A 21,910-nucleotide genomic window follows, 5' to 3' on the forward strand; every position below is an offset into this window, starting at 1 on the left:
AGGTCTATGACCTAGAAGAAAAAGACACTGTTTACCCACTCCTCAGGAGTCACGGTGTTGGGAGAGAGAGGCAAGACCAAGAGTCAGGATGAAGAAATTCTTAAATACTCAACCGACCATAGAATAAGATAGGTCAGAAGACTGATGACCTAATTAATACTACTCAAAAGTATAAAATATTTTTAAAATAAAAGTATGCTGTTGAATATTTAATAACATAAAATATTATAAAATGCAACTACAAGACTGAATAAGTAGCCCATACATAAATCCTCATTCTAGTCATCCCATTACAACTGCTCTGAAAACCATCTAGGATACTACATACTGGCATGACAAGGAGAGAAAAGAAAAAGTCACACATTACAGCAAGGGAGATAAAAACAGCAATGCTAAGAAAACAGCCTAAGAAGTTTGGACATGTGCACAATGATTACACACATCTATACTCTTTTCTACTGTTAGAAGAATCATCTAGAAAACAAGTATTTATCACATATGAAAAGATCTTGGGGCACCTGGAATGAAAGCTTTTGATGTTTGAACTCTACGAGGAATTTTGAGCCTGTCACTTGCTAAAAACAGAACAAAGAACAGGGAGGAAAATGCTCATCACAGGTGTGCTGTGCCAAGTTGCTCAGTCGTGTCCAACTCTTTGCGACCCCGAAAAGGAGGGACTGTAGCCCAGCCAGGCTCCTCTGTCCATGGAATTCTCCAGGCAAGAATACTGGAGTAGGTTGCCGTGCCCTCCTCCAGGGGATCTTCCCAACCCAGGGATTGAACCCAGGTCTCCTGCATTGCAGGCGGATTCTCTACCAGCTGAACTGACACTGTCACTTGCTAAGAAGAGAACAAAGAACAGAGAGGAAAATGCTCATCATAGGTGGGTAGTGATAAAAGAGTGATTTGAAAGCAATTCATTTTCCATATACATTTTTCCCTAATTATGAACTATTCCAAGTACACAAAAGTACATAAACGAATGCTGGTAACACCAATATACCTAATCGCCCAGTATTAATTCACAGTAATGTTTACGCATAATTCACAGTAATGCTAGGCACAGTAATGTTTAGTTGTTTCAGAATTTAAGAGATGAACGACCACAAATACAGCTAAAGTCCAACCACCCTACGCCCCACTTCCTTCTGCAAGAGTAAGCACTGTTCTGAAGTTAGACAGTATCACTCCTGCCCAGAACAAGCTCGGTGTCACCCTGGATCAAATAAAATATTTCACCACAGAGAACTACATCTCCTTGTTTCTAAAGAAAACCTCATGACCTTTTAGGACTATCCTAGGTAAATATAAGATGTTCTTTATCACTGGCTCTCCATAAAATATCTATTTTTATTTCCAGACCAGAAAGATGAGATTATGATGATGAAATCTGTAACAAGTAAACTCTCTAAGAAAAATTCTAGATTTCAGGCTCCCTTTAACATTATTTTTTCCTACCTGAAGTCCCAACTACAGCAAAGGAAAGTTGTTTTTTTAAACCCTCATCAAATATTTATTAAAGTTTCCTGTGTACAAAGTCAAAAACTTGCTACTCAAAGAGAACTCCTTGCCTTACCAACATCAACATTATACCCAACTTCAGACTTATGGTATATGAGTCTTCATGTTAGCTGGAGCCCCAGGAAATCTGTACGCACATTAAAGTCTGAGAAGGGCTAGCTTAAAGAATTCGGAAAGGTGCCAACCCAGACCAAGGCAGAACTGAACCAATCACATTCTGCGAAACCTATCCTCTTCCTATCAAACAATAAAGCTTTCAGCTGTTATTTCGGTAAAGTCCATGTATACCTAGACCACTGGTTATCAAGCAGGGGCAACCTGGCCCCCTAGAGGACATTTTGGTCACAGCTAGGACGATAAAGCTATTGGCACCTAACTAACTAGAACGCAAGGATGTTGATGTTCAACACCCTACAATGCTGAGGACAACGCTCACAACAAATCGTCAACTCCAGAATGTCAGTGGTACAAAGGTTTTAAAAACAAAAAACAGGAAACAAAAGAAAGCCTGCTGATGATTTCCTGGCTAAAAGGCTCAACTGTTTGTTAACTTCAGTAATTTATATGATCTGTTTTGAGCACCTAAATCCATAAAGGGGGAAAAAATAATAAACCAGTAACTAAAAACACTTCTTATTCAATTCTCAAGTAGAGTTTACAAGGTTCTCACCAGAGTTTACATCAAATCTATAATGGTCAATAGCGACAACCAACAAGAAGTTTGGTAAAACAACAAAAGCATATATTGAAATATTTCAAGTTATACAAGCCGTATTTAAAGACTAAGTACCCTGCTACCACACATACATCTTCAATAAAACATTCTAGCGTGTATTTAACATAATTACATCTTCATTTTTCTACTACAATACAGGATCACTCGTGAAGAAACACCTTGGCCGCTTCAAGATGACAAGCGCTCACTGGGCTAAATTACTTCATTGAAAGGAAACCTCATATTGGACAAAATTTTTAAAAAGGTAATTGAAGAAATACTTGAGCACTGTCAAGAGCTTTGTTAATTTCATCAAAATATTATGATGGAATAATTTCTCTTCTTCAGAAAAAGTAGAATTATAGCACAAAATTAAAACACTGGAAGGTGGTCCGTTTTAAGAGAAAATTGGTTCACTGCATGTAATTACACAGAAGATGAGTAATGAACTCAACACACTTTTATTATGGTGAATGTGTTTCTGGAGTGAGCATCGCCTTGTCTGGTCCTGGATCAACTAAATTCTGCCCAAAGAGAGAGCCCTGAGGTTACATGAAATACTCCACAACCCAAAAATATGACTGCTGCACAATCCAGAGACCTAACATTTCACTAGGAACAAGTGTACTCACTATCTAGATTAAAAGTAAACTTTGCCAAAAAAGAAGGAAAGAAAAAAAAATTAAACTTTGCCATGGATGTTCTACTTGTACAAAAAAAGATGAAAGAAATTCATAGGCTCCTACTATACATTAACAGCTGTCTTTTGGTCCCATAAATTCCATTTTACCATTATATGACCAAAGATCCAAAGTGACAGTTTATATAGACCAAAATGTTTCACATCATTTCATTCTCCTTTACCTGGATTTGTGGAATGAGGAAGATTTCCACCTAACAAAAGCTAATGCCTTATATTTTTTTAAATTGAAGTCTAGTTAATTTATGGGCTTCTCTGGTGGCTCAGCAATAAAGAATCCACCTGTGGATTCTTTGATGCAAGAGATGCAGATTTGATCCCTGGGTCTGGAAAACCCGCTGCAGAAAGAAATGGCAACCTACTCCAGGATTCTTATCTGGGAAATCCCATGGACAAAGGAGGGTGGTGGGCTATTAGCTTGTGGGATCGCAAAGAGTTGGACACGACTTAGTAACTAAACAACAAAGCTGATTTAAAGGTTCCGTTAATTACTGCTGTACAGCAAATATAAATGGATATGTGTGTGTGTGTGTGTGTGTACACACATTCTTTTCATATATATATTCTTTTCCATTATGGCTTATCTTAAAATCCTTCTTAAATGAAGTCTCAAAAATTCAGGAAGTTTTGTTTATGTCCTCTGAAGCCTTAAGGTGAACATAATGACCACTTTCATTATAGAAATTCAGAGATAACCTCAGAAGTAACTTCCATGGGCAGGACTGGCTACACTTCCACAAACTGGCTCTCCAGAATGCCCCTTATTTCAGTAGATCATCATCCAGAAGTGCTTGTCCTTTTTCCTTCTCCCCCTTTGCCTGTCTCTCATCTCTAATGGGCTGGGACAAGCTGCTTAGAAACAGTAAATCAGCTCAGAGCCTGGGGCAGGGAAGGGAGTGTTGTTGGGCCACACCAAGACCTTCTTTCTTTCTGATTTATTTGGTTATTTATTTTTTATGTTATAGTATAAAATCAACATCCATATGTGAGTATCTCCTCCATCTGTGACAGGGTTTGAAGTTTGAGTAGGTCTCTTTATCAGGATACTAAATCACCTCTATACTTAAGGAGAGGAGACAGGACAGAAGGTACAAGGTCAAAGTAACACCTGTCTCTATTATCATTGTGTCCTATTATTCATCTCACATGTATTCCTGCCTTTTGATCTCCATGTCTAACTGGCCTCACCTGCTGTAGATACCTTAAGATAGTTTTTTCCACACATCTCTTGATCCATCACTGCAGAGAAGGCTGCCACACCCTGAGACACCAAGACCAAGTATGGCAAATTATGTACCGGGCGGTCACATCGCCCTGCCATCAACACTACTGTTCAAGAAACACAGACTCAAAAGCATGAAAATTTCTGCTAACACTGTCTCGGATTTAGCTATAGCTCATGACCCATGTAAACTGTCCCTAAATTTGCCTCTGCTGTATCCAGACAGCAACCCAGGCAGCAGTAATACTCTCTTCTCCCAGTCAACACATCTAATATGGAAAGATTCTGATCTGCCATTACTTCAAAACAGGTCAAAATAGCAAGAAGATGGCATTTGGAGAAAAAGATCCAAGCAACAATCGAATATTCATTTCAGAAGGCACTCCTGCTCTAGAAGTTTGCCTGGGTCAGCTAGCCCCTTCCACCAATCTCAAATGAGGAAGGGAGAGGGAAGTGAAATGCACTGCAAGGCACATATGCTCAATTTTTGACACTGAGGAAACAGAGAACGTAGCTCTCGACCCTTGAGATCAAGGTTGTTGTTGTTGTTTAGTTGCTCAGTAGTGTCCAACCCTTTGCAACCCCATGGACTGCAGCCCACCAGGCTCCTCTGTCCATGGGAATCTCCAGGCAAGAATACAGGAGTGGGCGGCCATTTCCTTCTCCATAGGAATCTTCCAATCCAGCGATCAAACCCACATCTCCTGCATTGGCAGGCAGATTCTTTACCGCTAAGCCACCAAGGAAGACCTGGCATTGGGGTACACACAGACATACTGTATTTCAAATGGACTAAGTCACGAGACTCTGTGGAAAATGTCTTTATACACATTCCTAGAAGGAAAGGAAAGAAACGGTGGCTCTTACTAAATCATTTCTGAGAAATTTTTCACTATTACTCTGTATCAGTTCAGTTCAGTCACTCGGTCGTGTCCAACTCTTTGTGACTCCATAACCGTAGCATACCAGGCCCCCCTGTCCATCACCAACTCCGGAGCTTACCCAAACTCACGTCCATCAAGTCGGTGATGCCATCTAATCATCTCATCCTCTGTCGTCCCGTTCTCCTCCTGCCTTCAATTTTTCCTAACAACAGGGTCTTTTCCAATGAGTCAGCTCTTCATATCAGGTGGCAAAAACATTGGCGTTTCAGCTTCAACATCAGTCCTTCCAATGAACACCCAGGACTGATCTCCTTTAGAATAGACTAGTTGGATCTCCTTGCAGTCCAAGGGACTCTCAAGAGTCTTCTCCAACACCACAGTTCAAAAGCATCAATTCTTCGGCGCTCAGCTTTCTTTATAGTCCAACTCTCACATCCATACATGACTACTGGAAAAATCATAGCCTTGACTAGACAGACCTTTGTTGGCAAAGTAATGTCTCTGCTTTTTAACATGTTGTCTAGGTTGGTCATAACTTTCCTTCCAAGGAGTAAGCATCTTTTAATTTCATGGCTGCAATCACCATCTGCAGTGATTTTGGAGCGCAAAAAAAAAAAAAACAGCGTCAGCCACTGTTTCCACTGTCTCCCCATCTATTTCCCATGAAGTGATGGGACCAGATGCCGTAATCTTAGTTTTCTGAATGTTGAGCTTTAAGCTAACTTTTTCACTCTCCTCTTTCACTTTCATCAAGAGGCTCTTTAGTTCTTCTTCACTTTCTGCCATTAGGGTGGTGTCATCTGCATATCTGAGGTTATTGATAATTTCTCCCAGCAATCTTGATCCCAGCTTGTGCTTCATCCAGCCCAGCATTTCTCATGATGTACTCTGTATAGCAGTTAAATAAGCAGGGTGACAATATACAGTCTTGACATACTCCTTTTTCTATTTGGAACCAGTCTGTTGTTCCATGTCCAGTTCTAACTGTTGCTTCCTGACCTGCATACAGGTTTCTCAAGAGGCAGGTCAGGTGGTCTGGTATTCCCAACTCTTTCAGAATTTTCCCAGTTTATTGTGATCCACACAGTCAAAGGCTTTGGCATACTCAATAAAGCAGAAATAGATGTTTTTCTGGAACTCTCTTGCTTTTTCCATGATCCAGCAGATGTTGGCAAGTTGATCTCTGGTCCCTCTGCCTTTTCTAAAACCAGCTTGAACATCTGGAAGTTCAAGGTTCACGTATTGCTGAAGCCTGGCTTGGAGAATTTTGAGCATTACTCTACTAGTGTGTGAGATGAGTGCAATTGTGCGGTAGTCTGAGCATTCTTTGGCATTGCCTTTCTTTGGGATTGGAATGAAAACTGATTTTGCCAGTCCTGAGGCCGCTGCTGAGTTTTCCAAATTTGCTGGCACACTGAGTGCAGCACTTTCACAGCATCATCTTTTAGGACTTGAAATAGCTCAATTGGAATTCCATCACCTCAACTAGCTTTGTTCATAGTGATACTTTCTAAGGCCCACTTGACATCACATTCCAGGATATCTGGCTCTAGGTGAGGGATCACACCATTGTGATTATCTGGGTCGTGAAGATCTTTTTTGAATAGTTCTCTGTATTCTTGCCACCTCTTCTTAATATCTTCTGTTTCTGTTAGGTCCATACCATTTCTGTCCTTTATTGAGCCCATCTTTGCATGAAATGTTCCCTTGGTATCTCTAATTATCTTCAAGAGATCTCTAGTCTTTCCTATTCTATTGTTTTCCTCTATATATTGGCTTCTATAATTATTCTATAAAGAAAAAGTTGGCACTCATTAAATAATTTCTGGAAATTCTTCAGCATGTAAATACATATTAAATATTTAATATTTCTCTCTACAATGTACTAGGGCTTCCCTGGTAGCTCAGCTGGTAAAGAATCTGCTTGGAATATAGGAACCCCAGTTTGATTCCTGGGTAGGGAAGATCATAGGGAAGATCCCCTGGAGAAGGGACAGGCTACCCACTCCAGTATTTTTGCCTGGAGAATTCCCATGGACAGAGGAGCTTGGCAGGCTGCAGTCCATGGGGTCACAAAGAGTTGGACATGACTGACCAATTAAGCACGAGATCTGCTTTTTAAAAAATTGTATATTTTAAACTGCAATGAATCCAACAATTAGTGAATACACAACATGACCCCCACAGCACACTGACTGAGGGGCAGTGTCCCCAGCACTGCGACCCCTGGGGGCAGTCTCTTAAGCTCTGTCAAACTGCTCTTAGACTAAGTTGCATCTTAGTTTCAGTGGACAATACCAATTATTTCCTAGATACAGACTCTGCTACAGTAAGCAGTTTACAATAGGAAACATAGACCCTTCACTTACCATCTAAATATAAAACAGGCCATAGAAGACTACAAAGAAGCAGGTCAACTACAAATCCATTATGATCAGATCCAAGTGAACAGGGCATTAGATTTCCCTCCAAAGGAAGTCCAAGGACTGGCAAAATCAAATGGCTAGAAATATTTCTAGTTTTGTCATATGCTCATAGGAAGAGTACACAGAAGCAAGATATTCTTTTGTGAGAAGCAGCACACAAAGCTTGCAAGTATGATTTTTATTTGCAATATGACTGAATTTCATATTCTACATTTCCAAATTTCATCTTCTCACACTTGCTTAAATTTACTGACCTAACCCTTCACTCACTTTGCAAGCACCATACGTGGCACCAAAAAAATAAAGATGAACAAGATATATTCTGTATCCTCAAGGAACCCAGTGTCCTCCGCAATCTTTCTTTCCCATGATCCCTGACTAGATGTAAATTTCTTAAGAGGGATTCATGTCTTGTATTCCAAGACTGTATATTCATTTATTTCACAAATATTTTAAATATCTAATGTCCTAAATGTAATGCTAGGAATACAATGGTTAAAAAAAAAAAAAGAAAAAGACATGATCCCTTTTACCCTGAAGAAGCTTACAGTAGTAGAGGAAACAAAAAGCAAACACCTACAGAGACGAGTGCTGTGATAGAAGAAAGACACAGAACTATGAGCTCACACACAAGGGGCCTCACACTCAATCCACCCCAACCAAGGCTCATGGTGGCAAAGTGTCCTCAAGAAAGTCACAGCTTTCTTTAGCAAAGGATGATGAGAAGTTAGCCAACCAGGAAGGTAGTGGAAGAGTCTTCCACACAAAGGAAAGTTTGTGCAAAGATTCAAGGTGAGAGAAATCATGGAGCCTACAAGGTAGGAGGATTCAGAACAGCAGGAGCCTGTTGCTGGAGGTAGAATTAGCCGGATCAGACCAAGAAGGGGACTTCTGGTAGCTCAGGGTTTAAGAGTTAAAGAACTTTATCCTGAGGACAAGAATGAAGGGTTAAACAGGATGTTGCCATTACAGATAAGATGGGCAGCAGACATTTTCTTTGATACATCAAACAACCTTTCAAAAAACTCCTCACTCCTCATCTTCCTTGTGCCATAAATCATTATGTCCAACATCTGTGAAGACTACACAAGATTCCCTAACAAAAGAAGGTTCTGGGTAACACCCAGGACAGTGTTGCTCAATGAAAGTATGATGAGAGCTATATATGTAATTTTAAATTTTCTAGTAGCCTTATTCTTTAATATAAGTAAAATTAAGTGAAATTATGATTAATAATATATTTTATTGAAAGGTGTATTTCTAAAATATTATCTCAACATGTAATAAATATTAAAAATACTGAGATATTTTACATAATTTTCTCATACTAAGTCTGCAAAATTCATTGTGCATTTTACATCATATTTCAATGTGGATTGGCCCCATTTCAAGTCCTCTATAGCCACGCATGGCTAGTGTCTACCATATTGGACAATACAGACTAGAATGTACTTTGGGGAACATTTCTCAGAATGTTTAAGGTACTTCTATCATTTTTGTGTTTACTAATTTATAAAATTATTTCAAATCAGCTTCTAAATGGGAAAAGACACAGAATATCTCAATTTTGAAAGGTACCCATAATCCTATACCAAAAATACAATTACATGTGGCCATGTATGCTTGTAAGACATGGTCCTACGTCTAAAATATACATAGGGTGGGCTTTCTCAAAAGTAGGGTCTGTAACTACAGCTCTTAAACCTACTATGAAACAGATGCTGTTTTTATAGCTTTATTACTTCAGAGGCTACATTTAAATCAGTACTCCCAGAACTCTGGAGTTTTACAGGAAGCGCTATCATTTCAGGGAAATGCTGGTCTCCATGATTACCTCAGTTCTCAGGCTCTCCTGCTGCTTCCCTAATGTTCCTTTCCTGTTACCTGTCTACTCGATTCTTCCCTTTTCTAAAGGAAGGAAGAGAAGGTGAAAGGGAGGAAGGGACAGGTACCTAATGAATACAGCACAAACTTAGCCTCCAGAATTTGCTGGGCTTGTTTATATCTTGCTGGGGTTTATTATATCCTATCCTTGCCTGGAAAATCTCATGGACAGAGGAGCCTGGTGGGCCACAGTCCATGGAGTCGCAAAGAGTTGGGCACACTGAGCGACTAACACTTACTTACTTACTTGGTTATATCTATTGCCCTCTGCTTTTATTTCTCAGCAAACAACTCAGAGGTCGTGAGTGCCCTCTGAGTGACTCTTTCACATCTCCTTGCAGGCCACACCTTCAGAAGTTACCAGACCATGAATGCCACCAGCGTCCCACCTGCGGAGGGGTCCTGCCCCTCCAACACCCTCATCACCAAGCAGATCATCCCCATGCTGTACTTCGTGGTCTTTGTGGCCGGCATCCTGCTCAATGGCATGTCAGGGTGGGTGTTCTTCTACGTGCCCAGCTCCAAGAGTTTCATTGTCTATCTCAAGAATATTGTCATTGCCGACTTCCTGATGAGCCTGACTTTTCCTTTCAAGATCCTGGGGGACTTGGGCCTGGGCCTCTGGCAGGTCAAAGTCTTTGTGTGCAGGGTCTCGGCCGTGCTCTTCTACATCAACATGTACGTCAGCATCGTGTTCTTCGGGCTCATTGGCTTTGACAGATATTACAAAATCGTGAAGCCTCTCTTGACTTCTTTCATCCAGTCCATAAGCTACAGCAAACTCCTGTCGGTGCTGGTGTGGAGCCTCACACTGCTCATCGCCCTTCCCAACATGATCCTGACCAATCGGAATGTCACAGAGGCCACACGCGTGAAATGTATGGACCTGAAGAGTGACCTGGGCCTCAAGTGGCACAAAGCCTCCAGCTACATCTTTGTGGGCATCTTCTGGATTGTGTTTCTTTCCTTAATCATCTTCTACACTGCTATCACAAAGAAGATCTTTAAGTCCCACTTCAAGTCCAGAAAGAATTCTGTATCAGTCAAGAAGAAATCTAGCCGTAATATATTCAGCATTATGTTCGTGTTTTTTATCTGCTTTGTACCTTACCACATTGCCAGAATTCCCTACACACAGAGCCAAACAGAAGCTCATTACAGCTGCCAGTCAAAACAAATCCTGTTCTATGTGAAAGAATTCTCTCTGCTACTGTCAGCTGCAAACGTATGCCTGGACCCCATTATTTATTTCTTTCTATGCCAGCCATTTAGAGAGGTCTTGTGTAAGAAATTGCATATCCAATTAAAAACTCAGCATGACTCAGAAACTTCCAAAATCAAAAGGGAAAATATAATACAAGAAAGCACAGATACTTTGTGAATTCCCACCTCCTTTCAAATAAAGTTCATGCATGCATACTGTAATCTTCAATTCTATAATAAAACAAAATGAATACACGTGTCCACAATAGTATCATCTCTAGGCATTACTATTCTTAGTGGAATAATAAAGGTAACAGGTAAGTTTCCATGCATATTTTGTAACATCAAAGAAAAAATAATACATTATTTAATCTTATCCCATCAAAATAGAAGGTTTAAAAGTATAATCAGTAGTCTGGTCAGTTCATACAGAACTTTAAACAGCAAATACATAGGAAGCAATAAAGACAATTCACAGGTGTGTCTTCTAAAAACAAGAATTAATTTATACAATTTTTTTCAACAAGGTCATTAAAGACCAACGTAAAAGCAGGCAGAGTTGATATGGACTTATAGGCCAGTTTGTAGTGAAAAAGTCAAGTTTTCTCTGATTTGAAGAACCTGGGTAAGCAGACACTGAGAAAATTACTTAAGAAATCCCCAACTGATTTATTTCATCACATTTCAAAGGCAAGCAGATGTAAATTCTGTACACTGCAGCAAAAAGTGTAATTTTTCTCTGATAGCATTTTGAGGATAAGGTAACTTTTAAATTCTTTATATGAAGATTAGCTAAGCCACTTAATGAGCCTGGGGTTCTGGTCTTAGAATATGTTTAAGTGAACTCTACAGAGACAATCTAGGTAGTGTCATGGGTTGTGAGCAACTTCCTCTGCTCAATGGTATGGAAAAAATATATATAAAGGCTGACTGGGGGAAAGGCATATGCACACAAATACCCCCCAGGCTGGCAACATACATTATTCTCTAAGAGTAGAAAGAAAGAGTTTTCGTAGAAAGCAACTGGACTTTATAAAAAAGAAAATCTAAAATTTATGAGTGATAAATTACACATGAAATGAAAATTAACATATCACATTTTATGAAAAACAAATTTCATATGTGCAGATATAGGATATGGCTGCTGGCTTTGTGAGTTATCAAAGCTAAATTCTTTCCTTGCTATTAACTTGACTGAAGATATTTAGCCCAACTTTCAAATGTTCTTCTCAAACATTTTCGTATGTTTATATATTTTTTTCAAGCTCTATCATATATGTACTAATAAAAAATATTTTTCATAGTGTCAATTTTTCCCTTAATAGACAAGATATTATTAAAAAACAGTACCAGATTTCCTCAGTCAAGACATGGGTGGTTTCCTTAGTACACTCGATCACACATGCTAATAAAAGACACAGAAAGAAGGCATAGGAATACCCAGGTAAGAGTTATATAGAGTACTTTTGAAATCCTATTTGCCACTGACTTTTCAAAATAAGTATTTCTATGTTCTAGGACCTCATCAAATTTTAGACAAAAGTGAAAGGGCGCATTTTAAACTGAGGAAGATCTGGGAAGGTCTTCACACTCTGTATCGACCTTCCACTCTCTGCTCCCAACTCTGGGTCAAACACTCTCTTCCAAAAAGAACAAATCACAATTCTATCATAGGCATGCCCAGCAAAACTAAGCTTGCTATAGCATTTGTCTAGCTAAATATATTTGCAAAAGAAAGTAGCTTGTTTTTATTCAGTTTCCATTGTTCAGGGCAAATTATTACATACTGATGTTTAACATGCCCCTACTGCAGCACCATAGGAGAAACTGAAAGTATACAACAAGATAGGAACCACCAAGTAATGCCTCTGTAACCACTGTGGCTAAGCAAATTGGAAATATGAAAGGCAGTATTTTTCAGGAAACAATATGCAATGCAAATAAGGATAGGTGAAGCAAGAGTTGAATAACAGCTACTGCATATCAGAACATATCTTGTAAAGTAAAAGATCTATACTTGGAAAAGTGTAAGACACTGAAGAAACACAAACCAATGCAAAGATATATGGTACTCACAAACTGGAAGAATTAACACTGCTAACATGACCATACTACCTAAGGCAATCTACAGGTTCAATGCAATCCCTATTAAAATATCAATGGCATTGTTTACAGAACTAGAACAAATAATTTTAAAGTTTATATGAAAATACAAAGGCCTCTGAAAAGCCAAGATAAGCTTGAGAAAGGAGACCAAAGTTGGAGGTATCACACTCCCTGATTTCAAACTACACTACAAAGCTATAGTAACCAAAACAGGATGGTACTGGCACAAACAAAGACATATAGATCAATGGACTAGATAAAGGGCCCAAAAATGAACCCATACGTACACAATCAATTAATCTACAAAAAGGAGGCAAGAATATACAATGGAGAAAAGACAGCCTCTTCAATCAATGGTGTTGAGAAAACTGGGCAGCTATGTGCAGAAGAAAGAAACTGGACTGTTTTCTAACACCATATACAAAAATAAACTCAAATGGATAAAACACTGAAATCCAAGATTTGAAGGCATAAAACTTCTAGAAGAAAACACAGGCAGTACACTCTTTGGCAATGGTTGTAGCAATTTTTCTGGATATGTTTCAGGCAAGGGAAACAAAAGCAAACAAACTGCATCAAACTAAAAAACTTTTGTTCAGCAAAGGAAATAAACAACAAAGCAAAAAGGCCAGGAACTTTCAGGCACTATCAGTGGTAACGTAAATGGGTAATGCCACTATGGAAAACAGTATGGAAGTGCCTCAAAAAAATTAAAAATAGAACTATCAACAATTATACTTCTCAGTATTTTTCCCTAAAGAAAAAAAAAAAAACACTTATTCTAAAAGATACGTGCATCCCTATGCTCACTTCAGCATCATTTGCAATAGTCAAGACATGGAAGCAACTTAAGGGCCCATCAATAGATGAATGCATAAAGAAGATGTGAGATACACACACACATACACACATACAGACAGACATATATACCAAGAACAAACTGGTGGTAGTCAGAGGGGAGGAATTAGTGAAACAAGTGAGGGATCAAAGAAGCAACAAACTTCCAGTTATATGGTAAATAAATCATGGGATGTGAATGTAATGTACAACAGAGAAATTAATCAATAATATGGGCTTCCCTTGTGGCTCAGCTGGTAAAGAATCGGCTGCAATGTAGGAGACCTAGGTTCCATCCCTGGGTCAGGAAGATCACTTGGAGAAGGAAATGGCAACCTACTCCAGTACTCTTGCCTGGGAAATTCCATGGACAGAGGAGCCTGGTAGGCTACAGTCCATGGGGTTGCAAAGAGCTGGACATGACTGTGCAACTTCACTTTCACTTTTCACTTTCATTGGTGACAGATGGAAACCAGACATATCAAGGTGGTCCTTCAATTTAAAAACTGAAGGAAAAAATTCAGATTAAGATTACAAACAAATCTTTGGATTTAACTTTTGAAGATCATTTAAGACTTTAACGAGAGGAATTTCTGTAAGAAATTTATCAGAGTTAGAAGTCAGATCATAAGGAGTTTATTCAAATATTGAAAAGTTAGGTAAATAAAAGCAATGAACATTTTTTAAGAAAGAAACTTAAAGGTCCATGGCTACAGTTAAAACAAAACAGAACAATAGAGCAACAGCAAAAGTGGATTAATCCAGAAACTTCTGAGATCAGTACTAGTTTTTAAATTATTTTGTGTAATATGTTCTAGTTTATAAACAAGACTTGTAATACGTATTTGCTGCAGCTAAAAGAATACAACATTTAATCACTTCATACAAGCTGCTGCTGCTGCTAAGTTGCTTCAGTCATGTCCAACTCTGTGCGACCCCAGAGACGGCAGCCCACCAGGCTCCCCCATCCCTGGGATTCTCCAGGCAAGAACACTGGAGTGGGTTGCCATTTCCTTCTCCAATGCAAGAAAGTGAAAAGTGAAAGTGAAGTCGCTCAGTCAGGTCCGACCCTCAGTGACCCCATGGACTGCAGCCCACCAGGCTCCTCCGTCCATGGGATTTTCCAGGCAAGATTCTGGAGTGGGGTGCCATCGTGTTCTCCCTTCGTACAAGCAGTGTTATGAAATGAAGCATTTTGAAAACTGGCTTATGGCAAACACAAACTACGTTTTGTTAAACTACTTCTTTCAGGAGTGAGAGCTTAACAGGCAGGAAGGCCAGGGGTCTTCAAATAGAGGAAATAGGCTGCAAGAGTCAGACATTTAACTACAAGTGTCAGATTTTTTTCCTCTTAAAATTCTGTGTTGCCATGACGATACCTGGTTCCACCTGAACTTAATTTTTCTCAAAACTTGAGCTAACCAATGCTTTTTTCTTATGGAAATGTTTTTCTTAAGTCATGTTAATGAAACTATGTATTTGCTTTGGAATCTACCTTTCTTCAAACTGGTTCCACCCAAAATGAACTTTTGGCTGATAACAGCTCAACAAACCACTATTCATACCAATTGTTTTATGGCTGGGGGACGACACACCTGTGCCATCCTATCTCAAAAATGCATATTGTGGGAGAGGGGCCAGGTGACACTTAGTCAGCCTTGAAGTGTTTCTCTTAATTGATTGATAGCTTTCTAACCGACATAAAACAGCTTGCTAAAATTAGCAAGGGCGGGCACTCTCCGTCCCCCTTCTGATGTCTATGTCAGAAGCTTTCTCTGTCCCATTTTATACTCGAATAAAACTCTGCTATACAAAAGCTCTTGACTGATCAAGTCTGGTCCCTGGTCCCAAAGTTAAATCCTCTTCAGAGATCACAAATCTGACACAGTTTACCATAAGCTATCAGGAGGATGTCCTGCCATAAAGTGATGATCCATATGTCACTGAAATCTTGCAGAGAAGAGGTGACCAAAAGGAAGTAGCAGCTTTTACTGTTGAAAACCACAGAGTATCAGATCTTTCCTACCCCAATACACAAACCCTCAGTGCTGTTACCCAAAGGAAATCCCATGTCATTCTGGGTAGATGGTCTGTTATGTTTATAATTTGTATTTTTATAATTGTATGACATCTCTTGATGTCATGGATATTTTCTGTACTAACAAAGTTTATTTTTTCTCCATATTCAAAACACATGGGTAGTAGCAACAGGACAAAGGACAGAATAGAGAAATAATGGCAGAAATTTCCTATCAACTTAAGTGGAAACAAAGCTTAGTTTAAGGGTGTTTTCCAGAATCCCTAGATTAATCTTTTATGTGGCGCTAACGTGGAAAGGTTTTATCATTTGTATGTGACCCCACTAAAAAACTAAGTCATATATGGCTAGTGCCATATAAACTAGTCTTATATGGCTTGTGCCACGTAAGAGATTTGCTGGCTGACAGACTTGAATGTCAGAGAAGGCAATGGCAACCCACTCCAGTACTCTTGCCTGGAAAATCCCATGGATGGAGGAGCCTAGTGGGCTGCAGTCCATGGGGTCCCTAAGAGTCAGCCAAGACTGAGCAAGTTCACTTTCACTTTTCACTTTCATGCATTGGAGAAGGAAATGGCAACCCACTCCAGTTTTCTTGCCTGGAGAATCCCAGGGACGGGGGAGCCTGGTGGGCTGCCACCTACGGGGTCTCACAGAGTCGGACACGACGGAAGCAACTTAGCAGAAGCAGCAGCAAACTTGAATGTCCACAGTTGTGGGTATGGGTTCCGTTAAAAGGCAGGTGCAAGGGCTGCAGCTGATGGAACCAGGCCTGAGTTTGTATTATTTCGCCAGTCACCTTCCATGGTGTTAGTTTTAACTAATAAAAGGAAGTTACCTGCTCTTCTTTTGTGGTAGCAAAATGAAAAGGGATAAAATAAAAAGCAAATTATGCTGTATCAGATAATGAGGTAGCACTAAAAACACAGTAAGTCCATAAACCAAATCTGTCTTTCTACCTGCTAAACCAGAGTCTCTCCTCAGACTTCCCATCCCAGAACTAAGACCATAGTCTGCTTCCCGCCAGGCCCACTCCTCCGCGATTTCACCTCTACAGTTGTTCCCAACTGCCCATCTCTTCTGGGCCAATTCCAGATCCTCATTGCCTCTCACCTAAAAAGACTGTGAGACCCCCAAACTGGATCTTGTCTTCCACTTTTCCTCTCAATCCAGCCCAACATACTCCAACACCCGCAGAATCACCTGCTACTACTGAACTGACCTCTCCTCACACAACTCTCCTCAGCTCTCCACTGCTTACTAACTAAAGCATCCAAGATGCACCAGATGGCTCCGAGATTTGGTCTCAGCCTTTTCCTCACACAGACCCTGCACACACACACTCTATGCACTCAGACTGAGAGCCCCAAACACCCTCCCCACACCAAAACCCAGTTGCGTGCATCTTTCCCGGAGCCTAACTCCGCTCCCTCACTTCTCAGAAGCAGCTCTTCACCTCCTTTGGTCAAAAGACCACTTCCTGGATCCCCACAGGCTCTGACAGCCCACAGTCTACCTGTAACCCCTCAATTCTGTCTTGTCCTTACCATGCCTTCTATCCTGTGACATTCTAAAAGCAACAAACCCTTTCTGGAGAATGGAAGCTAAGGAGGCAGCCTGTAGTCAAGAAATAGTTATTAGAACTTTTCTTAACCACTTGACCAAAAAACAAAGATTCACATAGCAAGGGCAAGGGATAATTGCTCTAAAAACCTTCTCCTGGAAATTAACAACAGTGTTCATAAAATGTGTCAGTTCAGTTCAGTCGCTCAGTCATGTCCGACTCTTTGCGACCCCATGAATTGCAGTACACCAGGTCTCCCTGTCCATCACCAACTCCCAGAGTTCACCCAAACCCACGTCCATCAAGTCGGTGATGCCATCCAACCATCTTATCCTCTGTGGTCCCCTTCTCCTTCTGACCCCAATCCCTCCCAGCATCGGAGTCTTTTCCAATGAGTCAACTCTTCACACAAGGTGGCCAAAGTACTGGAGTTTCAGCTTTAGCATCATTCCTTCCAAAGAACACCCAGGACTGATCTCCTTTAGAATGGACTGGTTGGATCTCCTTGCAGTCCAAGGGACTCTCAAGAGTCTTCTCCAACACCACAGTTCAAAAGCATCAATTCTTCGGTGCTCAGCTTTCTTCACAGTCCAACTCTCATATCCATACATGACTACTGGAAAAACCATAGCTTTGACTAGACAGACCTTTGTTGGCAAAGTAATATCTCTGCTTTTTAATATTCTATCTAGGTTGGTCATAACTTTCCTTCCAAGGAGTAAGCGTCTTTTAATTTGATGGTTGCAATCACCATCTGCAATGATTCTGGAGCCCAAAAAAATAACGTCAGCCACTGTTTCCACTGTTTCCCCATCTATTTCCCATGAAGTGATGGGACCGGATGCCATGATCTTCATTTTCTGAATGTTGAGCTTTAAGCCAACTTTTTCACTCTCCTCTTTCACTTTCATCAAGAGGCTTTTTAGTTCCTCTTCACTTTCTGCCATAAGGGTGGTGTCATCTGCATATCTGAGGTTATTGATATTTCTCCTGGCAATCTTGATTCCAGCTTCTGCTTCTTTCAGCCCCGTGTTTCTCATGACGTACTCTGCATAGAAGTTAAATAAGCAGGGTGACAATATACAGCCTTGACATACTCCTTTTCCTATTTGGAACCAGTCTGTTGTTCCATGTCCAGTTCTAACTGTTGCTTCCTGACCTGCATACAGGTTTCTCAAGAGGCAGGTCATGTGGTCTGGTATTCCCATCTCTTTCAGAATTTTCCACAGTTTATTGTGATATACACAAAGGCTTTGGCATAGTCAATAAAGCAGAAATAGATGTTTTTCTGGAACTCTCTTGCTTTTTCCATGATCCAGCAGATGTTGGCAAGTTGATCTCTGGTTCCTCTGCCTTTCCTAAAACCAGCTTGAACATCTGGAAATCCACGGTTCATGTATTGCTGAAGCCTCGCTTGGAGAATTTTGAGCATTACTTTACTAGCATGTGAGATGAGTGCAATTGTGCGGTAGTTTGAGCATTCTTTGGCATTGCCTTTCTTTGGGATTGGAATGAAAACTGACCTTTTCCAGTCCCGTGACCACTGCTGAGTTTCCCAAATTTGCTGGCATATTGAGTGCAGCACTTTCACAGCATCATCTTTCAGGATTTGAAATAGCTCCACTGGAATTCCATCACCTCCACTAGCTTTGTTCGTAGTGATGCTTCCTAAGGCCCACTTGACTTCACATTCCAGGATGTCTGGCTCTAGGTGAGTGATCACACCACCGTGATTATCTTGGTATCCTGCACTTCAAAAACTTGTTACTCAAACTGCACAAGAAACGGATCATATCATACTCAGGCGGGGGGCAGGGGGGATAATTTCAGTGACTAAAAAGACACAAGATAACCTTAAAAAGTTCTTTTTAAGGGACTTCCCCAGCTATTAATTATTTTATAACCATGGACCAAATAGCACAGCTATACCTCCCAACTGAAAGATGAGATGAATCGTATATTGATCAGCTAACACTGTGCAGCCAATAAAAAGGCAGAAAATCAAAAGCACCAGACAGGGGAATGACACAATAGACTCAGCCACCCCTACAATCAAATTCACATTTTAAGAAGGTCCAAAACACTTCTGTCTTCAAAATATCCCCAAATTTTTACCCTTCGCTTCATTAAAAAGGGAAAACTGAAGCAGAATATAAACAATGCAGAAAGAAAACTGTAACATGTTAGCAGCTCTGCATCTACATCTCACTTTAAAACTACTCTGTCTAATCACATCTGTCACTATCAGATCTGAAGCTACCAATCTAAGAGTTAGGAAAGAATGTCTTTGGACTAATTCAGGTGGGAAAGGGGATTATCCACCTTTAAAAAACAGTTTCAAAATGCACACCTAAAGCACAATGACTCCAGAGAGAAGGGTGACTTGGAGCAACAGAAGCTGCTGGAGAAATGCTCCAGATACAGGCATTTGTTAACCAAAAGAACAGCCTCCTGCCTGAAGATCATTTAAAAATTCAGGACGCAAACTATTTTGAACTATCAACATCTCAAGTTGCAAACTCCGAGAGGAAAGTGTGGCACAAAGGTGCCTGTTCCACTGCCCAGTAGCACTGAATTTCAAACAGTCGTAAACACTAAATGTGTGTGCATTTGCAGGTGGGAGGAGGGGATACAACTGACCTGGTAGCCTCTTTCTTTGACCTGGCACTAAAGTTCAAACAGTTGTAAACACTAAACGTGTGTGTGTTTGCAGGTGGGAGGAGGGGGATATGACTGCCCTGGCAGCCTGGTAACCACATTTTCCATCCAACACTTTCATCTGAACTAGAATAATTAAGTGCTGGGGAACACTGGGGTCTAACTGTGCAGCATGGAGCAAGGCCTCAATTTCCCTCATGTTCTAGTTTCCCCATTTGTAAAGAGAAGCTCTGCCTCTATTTTACAGATTTCTTCAAAGAAAATAAATTCTCAAACGTGTGTTCCTGGCTGTGGCAGTGGCTACCTACCTCAATAATCTTTTTTTTTCCTTCCTTATTAATTCCAAAGGCTACCATGCTATGTTTGAAAAGCAAATTTTAAGAATGTTACACATTAAAAACGATGCTTCTATTGAAATACAGTTGTTTGGTATTTGCATTCAACAACATCAAAACTATCATTTGTGTGGATAAAGGAGAGACTACAAAAAGATCTTTTTTGTCAATTCATGGGGCAATTTACTTTCAATTTTTAAACATACAAAATATTCATTAAAGTAAATGCTTCATCATTTCTTAAATAAAAAGTATTGCCACAACCGAGGTAGGGGAAAAACAACTTCCCCTCACTTCTTCCCACTTGGGTTTCTGAAATACTGGGTTAGTGATGATGCGCAATTTCCTAGAACGCTAAGAAAATACCCACTGACAAGCACTTGCCCTTAATGAAACAGAAAGAAGTGATTTATGGAAACTCAAATGGAACTAGTGTTAAAGACAAAAACAACAGTGGACAGCAGGCCAAAAAAGAATGCTTCTTACCCTGTGAAGAAACTTCCACAAAACTCCAGGGTGCCTCAAGCTCACTGTCAGGAATGAGGAAGAACATGCTTGGTTTCACTATTAAAAGACTGTGTGATGTTAGTCACTTCAGTTGTGTCCAACTCTTTGTAACCCCATGGATTTTGGAGCCCAAAAAAATAACGTCAGCCACTGTTTCCACTGTTTCCCCATCTATTTCCCATGAAGTGATGGGACCGGATGCCATGATCTTCGTTTTCTGAATGTTGAGCTTTAAGCCAACATGCGACGTTTTTGGGGTCGCACAGAGTTGGACACGACTGAAGCGACTTAGCAGCAGTAGCAGCAGCAGCATACCCCAAAGTGAAGAGGGAAGTACACATATGACTATGTCTAACTAAAAAAAAGAAAAATAAACTTTACCAAAAACCTTTGATTTCAATGTTTCTTCATATCATATTTTAAAACCAGTCACCACTCAGCTGGCAGCCACCTGTATCTCAAATTCTTTCCATCTCACCTTCACCATCCCCCAGTGAGTGTAAACCCTGATCATAACTGCTCACTTAACTTGACTACTACAAAATACAAGTGTATTTTTCAGTGAGTCCTAGCCAGTAATGATGCACATATTAGTGTCTTAAAAGAGAGAGCATTTCGTATTATGATGAAAGTTAACACTGGTTCCTAACCCAAATCAAACACAAAGTTTGAGAAAGACTGGCACTTTTTCCCACTAATTTCTAAGTGAATATATGTAAAAATTATTCTTTTGCAAAATGATAATAGCTATCTGAATTTGAAAGACCACCAGTGTATCTGAAACCAATGGACAGTGTCATCATAAGTGTCCTTATAGAAGACTGTTGTTTTCAAAAGTTCCCTAGATCCACCTTACATTCCCTCCAGCTTGACAGTTCTCATTTAGTCTTTTAGAGACTTTTCTTTTGAAGAGTGAATACCAAAGGAATGCATTTTAGATCCTAGCAAAGCTTCTTCTGACTATTATTTAGAAAACTAAGAATTACTAGGAGAAAAAGAGACAAAGCCAAAGTACCCACCAGGTCAATGAAGCAACAGAAAAACCAGATCAGATCCCACCCCAAATGATCAGGTAATGATTTGCTTTGACAAATCACCTTTGGCCCACACAACTTACTCCCTCAAAGGACGAAGAAACATTTATCTAATTTACATGTACATCAGAGGGTCCCTTTTCATACAAGTTATTAACTACTAAGTACCTGTCTCAATTCATTATGCCGTTGTGGCCAAGTTGACAAAAGTACATTGCAGGTTTACTCTCATAACTTAGAAAAACAGGTCCAATACATTTTTGAATAAAAAAAATT

At 40.0% G+C, this 21,910-nt stretch overlaps 2 protein-coding genes across 8 annotated transcripts in view; one reads left to right on the plus strand and one right to left on the minus strand.

Moving 5' to 3' along the window:
• P2RY14 (purinergic receptor P2Y14) overlaps positions 1 to 11,865 on the plus strand; it is a 66,010-nt gene extending 54,145 nt beyond the window's left edge. For 3 of the 6 annotated variants that reach the window (XM_027543518.1, XM_027543528.1, XM_027543523.1), the window contains 2 exons: positions 2,396 to 2,501; positions 9,694 to 11,865. In XM_027543518.1, coding sequence (XP_027399319.1) covers positions 9,720 to 10,733 — 1,014 coding nt within the window. In that variant the 5' untranslated portion in view covers positions 2,396 to 2,501; positions 9,694 to 9,719 and the 3' untranslated portion in view covers positions 10,734 to 11,865. Of the gene's footprint in view, positions 1 to 780; positions 884 to 2,395; positions 2,502 to 9,693 lie in introns of those variants that run through there. The other 3 variants (XM_027543545.1, XM_027543540.1, XM_027543534.1) reach the window with 2 other exon arrangements.
• The window catches only part of MED12L (mediator complex subunit 12 like), a 368,061-nt gene that overhangs the window by 217,208 nt on the left and 128,943 nt on the right, over positions 1 to 21,910 (minus strand). The window lies entirely within an intron of this gene.

This window comes from Bos indicus x Bos taurus, chromosome 1, assembly GCF_003369695.1.
Source record: "Bos indicus x Bos taurus breed Angus x Brahman F1 hybrid chromosome 1, Bos_hybrid_MaternalHap_v2.0, whole genome shotgun sequence".
Taxonomy (NCBI): domain Eukaryota; kingdom Metazoa; phylum Chordata; class Mammalia; order Artiodactyla; family Bovidae; genus Bos; species Bos indicus x Bos taurus.